Here is a 10,481-nt window from a genome sequence, read left to right as displayed (position 1 = left end):
GGCTCCGGGAGAGCGCCGCGTTCGTGCTTGCGGCGTGGCCCGAGGTCCGCCATGGAAGGGAAGAGCTGCCCCCGGAAGCGCTGCGCTGTGTTTGAGGCTCTGTGGGCAGAGCAGAGACCGCATCGCGCTCCTGCGCTCGGAAGTGGGGAGTTACGCTGTCCAAGTACTGTCCGTGATGGCAGAGGAGAACCGCGAGACTTCTATAGCAAGAGAAAGATATGAAAAGATATGAGTTTGCATTACAAATGTTCAAAATTGCTTTTTCTAACCTGAAATTCATTTAAGGTCTCGGGAAAACCAGCCGTTATCATCTTCTTGAAATAGTATTGCGGCCGTTCTTTGTTAAAAAGTTGGAAGAACTTTTGAATTGTCACTTTAGAATTGTTACCTTTAGCAGTATGTGTCAACGCTTAATAATCCTGATAAAATGCCTGGAGATCCTGCAGCCATGAACTTCAGAACCGCTGTATTTGCTGTCTCGTCATGACACAGCCATTTCAAAAGAGGCATTTAAACAGTTAATCAGAAGTGTGGTTTTGGCTGGTTATTACTATGTAGTGGCATTGTTGATAGTCTAGAAGTTGGTTTATTGCATATTAATCGTGCACAAACGGTAAGAAAGGTGACAAGGAAGGATTCAGGATACTTTAATTTAGCTGTCATGCAGTAATAACATTTTATTTAGCTTGGCTGCTTATTACAACATGTGAGCTATGTGAAATAAGGCTAGATCTTGCAGTAGAGAGGTAGCTGTATCCTAATGGGCACACTTGTGTGAGCAGTTCCTGGAGGGTCGCTGAATAAAGAGTGGCCACTTTGCATAACTGTTAAGGTATTTGTTAATCTTTATTTGTTATTTTTATTTAATTTAAGGTATTCAAATTAACTTGTTCACAGGGAAATCTGCACTTAAACATAAGGCTGCCTGCTTTCCGGAGTTGCTGGGATTCCAAAAGCAAACAATTGGTGTTAATTATCAGAAACAGATTGGCTTTTAACTCTTCTGTTTGGTGTAGGTGGTGTGTGTTTAACTGTCAGTGGCAGAATGTAAGCTAAGATTTTGCAGACTATGAACCTTAACTTTAGAAGTTTGGGGATGTAGCTGTGTCTGGAAAAGCTCACCAAAGCAGTCAGACACTGTATTGAGGCCGTGCAGTGTGCTTTGGAGACAAAGGCTGGTTCATGCCAACTCCAATAGAAATACCAAGTGTGACAGTTGCAAAGTAGCAATATATTCAATGTTTAGCACTGTCTCACTTTCCCTCAAAAAGGAAAAAGATAACGTTAAAAGCTGCATCAAACTAGGCTGAAGTGTTCCAGCATTGTAGATTTAGTAAGGGGAATAAATTCTTGCTGTTTGACTTATGGTTGTTTATTTTTTTTATGCCATTTTAAATGACTGGGAAAGAATGTGCAGATTTTGTGCTTATGAAACATTATTACTATATTATGTCTTAAACGTTGTTATCTCCAGGGCTTTTGGGGTTGTTTTTTTCTTTGGGGGTGAGGTGGGTTTGGCTTCTAGTTCGTGTATGGTATTACAAACTCTCTGAATTCATGTTAGGTGTCTTGGGAAATTGCTATTTAATGGTCTAAAAACTAGGTGTTTACATAGTTACAAAATGTATTGCTGAAAGTGAAGCAGCAGCTCAAGGAATTACTTCTACCTGTGGCAGATAGCAGACCTGAGAGTGCATGTACTCAGCCTGCAGGGTGACAATTCCCAAGATGTATCAGAGCACTGGTACAGCTGAAGCACTGGTATAATATGCAGTTAATTAGCTGACTTAATAGTTACACCTTACTAGGTTCAAGAAAATCCATGATCAGAATCCTGGTCAAGTTTATTTTGTATCTCTTGATGCAGGAAAATGCAAGTGTGGGGTGGGATCTGAAGGTTTCCCCTTCATTACTGAAGGATTTAAAAGCATTAGTGGTTGGGCACAGTAGAATAGGTAGTTCTTGCTTGCTCAGTATTGTTCTGTCCTTTAAAGATGGCATTGGTCTGAGAAATAAATTCAGTACAGTACTTGTATTACTGCTAAAACTTTTCATGAAAGAGGAGAGGAAAGCAAGTAAACTAGTTTGAACAAGTTACAGATAGAAGCTATGAAGGAAGAATCTTCTGTGGTTGCTCCAATGGTGTCCTTAAGTTCACCTGCTCAGTCTGTCTCACATGCCTATGAATCACTGTGTTTCTGTGCAGTTGTAACATGAAGCTCCTCTCCAACATGAACAAATATTTTGTAGGTGCGGGACTGCATTCAGAAAACACTGACTGAATGGAGCTCAAAGGTTGGACAAGACCTAAATCAGGTAGGAGAGGCGGTGTGCATGTTTTGTTACCAGTTGTTGTGGCATCAGCTGCACGTTGCTGCATTCCACATGAGTGTGGAGAGGCAGTAGCTGTTGAATGATTCGTGGAGGATCTAAGGATTGCTTGAGAACACAAACACTTGTCTCTGTAAGATGTAGTGATCCATTTGAAGTTAATTATTTAGTGTAAGCTAGGTTTTACTGTCCAAACATGTTAAGTACATAATTCCACATTCTTTTATGGATTATAATGGTTTCCAGTAATTAAAAAACAAAACATCAAAACCACAAAAAAATAAACCAAACCAACTTTTGTTTAAAATGCTGACTGCATGGAATAACTCAAGGACTTGTTTGAGGATTTCTTCTTAGGGCAGCAAAAATTGCCAGTGGTCTTGGTAGGGGGCGAGGTCGTGCATTGTACTAAGAATCCTCTGAATATTCTTTGAGTTCTCTGAATATGTTCTCTGTGTGTATAATACAAAATCTAACGTAGGTCAAGACTTTAAAAAGTCACCTTGTGCCAGCTAACATGAGGTGTCAGCCTAGTCTTAAATGAGGTCAGAGGGTGAATCTTCCCAAACTTTCCTGTTTGGGGTTTTTTTAATGTTCCTAAGTCTCATGTATTTATTACAGGAAATAGTGGAGGTTCTGGAATGTACTGTAGCTCAAGCTATGGAAAAAATAAATCCGGAAGAAAGGGATGAGTTGAAAGTATCAGGTAAGAATGTAGTAAAAAATCTGGTGGCATAAGGAGTTTTCATGTGCAGTCATTAGGGTATTCATATATGTATATTTCCCCCCCACGTTTTGCAATTGCAAAGTCAAATGACATCAGTGCACACTGTTGTACTTCAGGTAATCCGAAAGATGGCTAAGAAAGACTTGAATTTATATTTCAGCATTTTTGTAGTTTAACTTGCATTCCTTCAAGACATTTTCTGTGAATCTTTGATTTTACTGAAGCAAAATATTACAGATAATGCTGGAATTAAGACATAGGAATGGAAGCACATTCATTTGTATAAGTTCTCCAGGTTGAATATGATGAACTTGAAGGAGACAGTCCAATAACACTAGGACATTGGAGTCTCAGTAAGTTGTGAAGAGGTCCATTTGTACTATTACATTTGGGGTTTTTATACAGGTTGTTACGGTTATTGCTTAGTGTTTTGATGCTGAAGTCCCAGCTTTAGTTTATTAGACCATCTAACTGAATGATTTCTTGTTCTGAGACTGCACAACAACCTTGAAGTTTGAGAATAGGGTGTTTAATGGGGAGTCACCTTTCAGAAGGCTGTTTTTTCCAATTTTTAAAGTAATGGTATATATTCTAAGAACCCTTTACCTGAGAACTCGTAAGTATTGTATATAGCACAAGTAAATAGCTGTATGTTTAATCATAGTGTTTAGTTACTAATTATAATTTCTTTGGAAACAGCAAAACTTTTCATCGTTGGATCAAACTCTTCATCAATCAGAGATGCAGTTGACCTGGGTAAGTATGGAACTCAAACTTCTGGGAGGGTTTCTTTTTACTTCACTGCTTAGAAATAAAATTAGAACCTTTTCCATCCAAGAGGTGTGTTTAGTGACAGTATATCCTCTTTTCCTATTAAGAGACACTTAGGTAATCAAATCTATATATGCGTTAGTTCAGTCAGCAAACTTATTAAATGTGGGTCACTAATCTTGGGTCCACAAACTCAAATCTGATTCCTTGCTCCAGGCAGGACCAAGTTTTTATTCTTTCACACAAAAGTTGTTATAAAATGAATACCATGTGATGTTTCAGTAACAGTGGTACAACAGTTCTTACCAGTTGGGTATTGGTTGCCAGTTGTTTTTAACCTCATGAACTTTGCTACTAACTGTGCAGTATTTCAGAGATTATTTAAGAAATAAAACTTTGCTGCAAGCAACTGCTGAAATAGTTAAGTTTTATTGAAAATAATGGTTGCACTGATACATAAAGTTCTGTTAGCCTAACGCAGCAGTAATTGTGAGCAGCACTGAACTTTAGTGCTTTGGAAGATAGTTGGGCATAAGGGATTACCAGAGAACAGAGGGTCAGGTATAATTCTTCTCTATCGATACCCCAGTTAATAGCCTCTTTATTGTAAGTTGTGGTACCATGTGTTAAGAATGCATTGATAGAATCCTCCTCCAGAAGAAAAGAATTTATTTAGCTACTTAGTTTTATTCTTTTTGCTTTGCAGAAGAGGCCTCATGACTTGCATCTTTCCTAAAACTCAGTGATATTCTAGGACCTGCCACTTCTTTGGCAATTTAAATTGCCTTATTTGGTGTGCTTTAGTCTTAACTCCACACATATAGCGAATAGCCCTCCTAGTCCATGCCCTGTACTTGAGTTAGTCTTCATAGTGAAAGTTACAAATTTTGGAAGAAATAGAAAGTGAAGGAATTGAGCGTGAAGGAATCGAGCATTGCATGTCACCACTGCCTTTAAAGAAGAACATAGTTTTAAGACTGAAAAAGAGAAAAAAGCTTCAGGCTTGCTTTGGTGGTGGTTTTGTTTTTCCCAAGATCTAAAACTGAACCTTGGCTTTCAGCTGTATGTTTGATTCTAAAACCAATGTGTTGCTATCCTTGACTGCTGATACACTGAAGAGTTTGAAACAGTGAATGGGAAGCTAGCAGAGTGAGGCAGAAGGTGTGAGTTTTGCTGAGTCACGATGCTTGTGTTCGTATCTCACCAAAGACTGCAGTGTCTCTCTTCTTTTTCTTCAGCTTGTTCTGCCCTCGGCGTGGCTCAGTTAGACTCAGTCATTATTGCCCCACCTCCTGTTGAAGATGGAACTAGCTTCTCCTTGGAGTATTTGCAGCCTTATTGGCAAGAACTTCAAAATCTCGTTCAAAACAACAAGATTGTTGCCATAGGTACCTCTGACCTAGATAAAACACTGTTAGAACAGCTGTATCTCTGGGCACAGGTGAGAACAAACTTCCTATTGGTAGGATTTCTAGGACAGAGTAACTGTTGTTTTTGTTGACTGCCACATTGTTATAAACTTTTGTTATAAATGGGTCTGTATACAAAATATTTGTTAGCACTGTTATTTTTATTATCTTATGGATGGTCACAACCTTGTTCACAGTGGGGGAGGCTCCGAGTGTGACTGTCACTTGTTCAGTGTTCTTAGATACAGACCAGCAAAGGCTGGAAACCACAGGTCTAATCATTAGCAGGTTCTTTGATGTAGTAAAAGTTTGAGTTTTGAATGCTTTTATATTTAGGAAGGAGTATAAACAGTACTCTTAAACCTCCAGATTTATTCCACTCTGAAAACAGCCATTTTCACTTTAAGCTGTGTTATGAATGGAGGGATTTCCCCTTGGGAAGATGCTGTTTGAATGCTAAGTTTAAATGTAAAGAGGAGATCAGTTTACGAATGAAGTGGCACAATATTTTGTTGTCCAATGTGACTAACCGGTCCTAACTTCAGAGTGATGGAGGTCTGTACTAGTATGTCCCCATGCTCATGTAAGGATTTATTGTTGCTTTACTAGTTCTTTGAATACTCCTCTTAGACATTCCTTGTGAAATGCAAACATTCTGTATGTGCAGAAGAGGTCCTGTTGAGAGTCCTCATTTGTGCTCCCTGGCTGTTTGTGTGTACCGAGGAGGATAATTGAGGGCATTAACAGCCATTTGCATGGTGGTCATGAGTGCAGTTTGTGACTAACTGAGAGTCAGTGGAAGAGCATCCCTTTTAACTTAATCCTGAAGGCATGAAAGGTTGCAAATTATATATCCTTAAAAAAGTTTATTTGCATTTTATTTAAAGTCTTTACCAAACTAATGCCCGTGTAATGTTTTTACGGGGCAAGGGGGGAATGCTGTTTAGGGAGCACAACAGATGGGAAGCCAGAATGGGTTGGTATTCGTCTTGCTGTGGCAGCACCTGAAGTTAGAGCCTATTCTTGTTTTGGGCTCTCTGCTGCAGGAAATTGCAGATACAGGAGTTGCCTGTTGAGTGTCATACAGACTTAATTAGCCTTGTTGAGATGTCAAAACAAATTGTTCAAAGAAAACTTTCTGTTGTAATAAAGGGCATGAGAGAAATAACTAAAATGAGTACATTTATGTGTTTTTCTTATAAAAGTATTTGTTACTTTCAGGTAAAACCGAGTAGTAATCAGGTGAACCTAGCTTCCTGTTGTGTGATGCCACCTGATCTCACAGCATTTGCAAAACAGTTTGACATACAGCTGTTAACTCACAATGACCCGAAAGGTAAGGCTTTGCCAGATAAAGGAGGACTTCCGAGTGCATTATTCAGTACAAAATTGGGAATAATTTTTCTTTGAACTTCAACAATCATTGCATTTGAATACTAAAAAAAAAGGATTCTGAAAGATTTTCCTTTATAAAAGATTTCCACTGAGTTCTTGCTTTTCCTTCAAGGAAGGAGGGAAAGGGCAATCTTCCACCCTTGGATAGCTTAGTGATCTGATTTTCATCAGAGAAAACAAATAGAAGAACAAACTACTGAGAAATTTGTACTATGTATGTACAAAAATTAGCATAGCTCATTTCCACAAAACATAGAATGAAATGACAGTTCTACTGCTGAAGATCGGTAAGTGACAAATGGAAGTCCACCTGTCCGGAACTTGTCTGTGAAAGAGCTCTCATGGGAATGTTGATGGTCAGTTGATTTTCGAGTGCTTTGGTAATGTTAGGCATGTAACATTACTATGCTTTAAGCTCAAAGTAGTGACTTGTTAAAATACCGTTATTACAAAAAGAGTCAGTGTAAATTCTTCGTTTGTGCAGTCATTAATTTACGGAATGACTGAAGGACTTGGAGGTTTTTCTTCAGACGTGAGAGCTCTGAGTTACCAGCTCCCTAGAATATTCTGGGATTACTTTCTCTCAAACATCATCTAATCTTCACCACAGTGACACCTTAAATAGCTTGCTGGAATTGAGAGGTCTGAAACAATATTCAGTTAATTCCTTCCCTGTATTCTTCCTTATTGCTGATCATACTTCTCTTTCTCTACCCATTCCCCCCCTGAAAAAAAAAAGTGTATGAAATGCTATTTATTAATTACATGCTTTATAGTACCATTGTTAGAACTGACGGATTTCATCACTGCTTGAGCATGTATCAGCACTGCTTTGGCAGCATACAAGATGAATTGCCATTTAGTCTGACCATTTCCATGTCCTGTGAAATCCAAATTGCAACTTTTAATTTATTAAATATGAGTCATAAACTGAAGAGGAAGATTTGGATAGAAGACAAAGCAAGTCATGATTCTCTTATGCATTGTTTGCTAAGGTTAACTTTTCTGGAATGGTCAGCTGAAGAGTATTGAGACTTGGATTTTAGGAACACTCCTCATCAAAGAGATTGTTCCCTTGGCTGGCTTTCCAGAGGAAACCAGGAGGATTTCTATTTGGCTTCCTTTTCAGTTTTGTGACGTTTAAGCCCATTCTTCTTAATGCTTTCTGGGCTTGCAGTTATGAGCCCAGATATGGGAGATGCTGTAAATGTTGAGCTTTCAGTGTCTGCAGGCGTAACTGAGAACACACAGTACTTGGCTGATTGCAGCCTTATGTCTTATCTCTGGTTTGCCTAGCTCGCTTCTCAGATTTTACTTTCCTCCTGCTAATGGCTCTGGTGCTCAACTCCATTTGACTCCATAGAAATCTCAGTTTTGTGGGATATACTTAATGTTGAAACAAAAAAAGGTGTCCTGAAGATTCCTTCAGTAATATTCATCTGCTTTCACTGTATGTGCATTCCAGAAGAGTGGATCTGTGGAGTATCTGGCACTGCTTAGAATTTTTGACTGTAGGAAAAGGCTTCAGTTGTTAAGTTTTGCTTTTTGCAGCTGTTTACATGACATTATTTAAAGCATGAATATCCCTTTTTGACTTCAGAATTACTTTGTGAAGCAAGTTTCCAAGAAGTTCTTCGGGAAAGCATCCAGGACACGAAAGCACATGAGTGGATTCCTTTATGGCTTCTCCGGTATTCAGTCATTGTTAAAAGCAGAGGAATTATCAAGTCCAAAGGCTATATCATGCAAGCTAAAAGAAATTCCTTTTAAAACACTTATTTTTTTTTTTTTTTTTTTTTTTGGCTTTCTGGTTTAATTTCTTGGGGATGGGGGAAACATTGCTTTTTCATAGAAACACTTTTACAGCGTTTGTAACAAAGACCAAAAGTTGTAATTACCCGGTGTGATGTTAGCAGGAGTGCCTACAGTGCTCTAACACTATTTTTCTTACTCAACTATTGACCAGTTAATTTAAAAGATGAAATATTTGGGGGTGGTTTGAATTATTGATAATCAGTTTAAAATATTTTTCTTTTTATGACCAGTTCACTGTAAAGTTATAATTATATTGTAGCTGCCATTGGGTAGTAGAGAGAAACTTATATATTTTTATTTAAAAAAAAATTAATTTCTCTTAAATAAGAGTTCCTCAGCTAAGAGGTACGTAGATTTCAAGCATTCATGGACTGATTTTTATAGAAAATCATAATCTTTTATGAAAAATTACCCAGAAAAATGCAACTGGTATCTCATTACTTGGTATGTATATATAGGCAAGTCAGCTGTTCAATTTGGGTGGTGGCAAAATTGGTATATTTTTAATATAGTGTAAAAGACCTTTATGCTTTAGAAAAAATGCATCTTCTCAGTTATTTTGGCTGTTACCTGGATTCCTTCTGGCTGTTCTGTGCCTCCTCAGTATGCTTTGGTTAGTGTTTGCACATGTGTGATGGCATATTTGCTGTTTGAAATAGAAAATGTATTGTTGTGTGTATGTTTCAAATAAGCATTGAAACAAGTGATGACAAAATGTATTAATCACAAGCTGAATTGTGCCTGTCTTCTCACCATGGCTTCTGTGTTTGACACTTGTGAACTCCACAATCAGAATGGGCCAGGTCAGAGCAGCAAATGCTGAAGCTGTTCACATTAGGATTGGTAAATGACTTCTTTTGAGGCTGCCCAGGAAGCTTGGTTGCTGGAGTGCCATTCAGGAATGATGCAAGCAAGGGTTAGCCTGAAGTTAGGTATATTTCTGTGGCAGTAGCTTAGCAAACTGGATTTTGAATCCTAGAGATTGCTGCAGCTAAGGCAAGGCTTCTGTTTTAACGGAGTCTTTCCATTGGAAAAGCCTTTTTATTTCCTTGGCCTTTGAATCAGAATAGGTAGCAAAAGCTCTAGGAGCTTGATACCGAGTGTCTAAAATAGTGATTTTCCTTTTGATTTCAGGCAGGAGCAGGACTTCATACGAGTTGTACTCATTATCTTAGTTCTGTATATTCTGAGACTTGAGCTCTAAGGGAATGAATTTTCACCACCGTCTTTCAAATTGTCATGTAGGCAGCTAGTGGCATTTGAATGCCTGTCGGTAGTATTTAGAGTGTCAGCTTCCTATAATCCATTCCACTGAGTTGATATTAATTAATACATTAATCTTAATGTTTTTCAACATACCTTTTGAGTCCTAAATAGCTGGAGGTGGCAAATACTGGGAAATTCCCCTGGACTTCTTCAGTTCTTATGATCAATGGGAGAGATGGGGGAACTGGAACTAGTAATGGATCAATAAAAGTTTGGGTTGGGTTGGTTGCTGTTTTAATGCTGATCAAAATGTGGCCTTTTTAAAATGTTGTTTTACTTTGTACCAATTGTATTTAAACTTCTCTGCCAGCTTTGACTTGTGTGCTGCTGCTGACCACTACCTGTACGTTCTGTCTGTTTGGCTGCTCCCATTCTATATTGTATTGCTCGCATGTGTGCTCAGTTTTATGAATGGAGATGCTACGAAACAAGAATTGTGCTAAAACCTGCAGGCTGCACTTACGGGGTGATCATTTATTTCCTGTTTGTACACTGCTGACAGTTGGCTTGTGTAGAAAAGCCCCCTTTGAGACATGGTAATTTTAAGATGGTTTTTTGAGAGTCGCTGACAGCATAACATATTATCAGGTTATTTTCATTGACTTGATTTGCATCAAAGAGATGGGATTTCCTTCCGTAACTTGAACGTTTGAATTAAAAGTTGGAATTCTTGTAGGCTTTTAACTCTGTGCTTTGTATGAGTTCTCCTCATCTCAGTCACGGCCTTTTACACTTGCTCATCGCGCTCCTCCGGCGGTTCAAGGCCG

At 38.5% G+C, this 10,481-nt stretch overlaps 1 protein-coding gene across 1 annotated transcript; it reads left to right on the top strand.

Annotated features, from left to right (window-relative positions):
* Positions 1-51: 51 nt before the first annotated feature.
* Positions 52-8,403, top strand: GCLM (glutamate-cysteine ligase, modifier subunit). The gene is made up of 7 exons (XM_010011577.1): positions 52-168; positions 2,251-2,316; positions 2,953-3,037; positions 3,758-3,814; positions 5,068-5,270; positions 6,460-6,574; positions 8,234-8,403. Exons 1-7 carry the CDS (start codon positions 52-54, stop codon positions 8,401-8,403), a joined length of 813 nt encoding a protein of 270 aa, XP_010009879.1.
* Positions 8,404-10,481: the final 2,078 nt, after the last annotated feature.

Source organism: Nestor notabilis, unplaced genomic scaffold (genome assembly GCF_000696875.1).
Source record: "Nestor notabilis isolate BGI_N333 unplaced genomic scaffold, ASM69687v1 scaffold10053, whole genome shotgun sequence".
NCBI classification, from domain to species: Eukaryota; Metazoa; Chordata; class Aves; order Psittaciformes; family Psittacidae; genus Nestor; species Nestor notabilis.
This window is presented reverse-complemented; position numbering and strand designations above follow the sequence as displayed.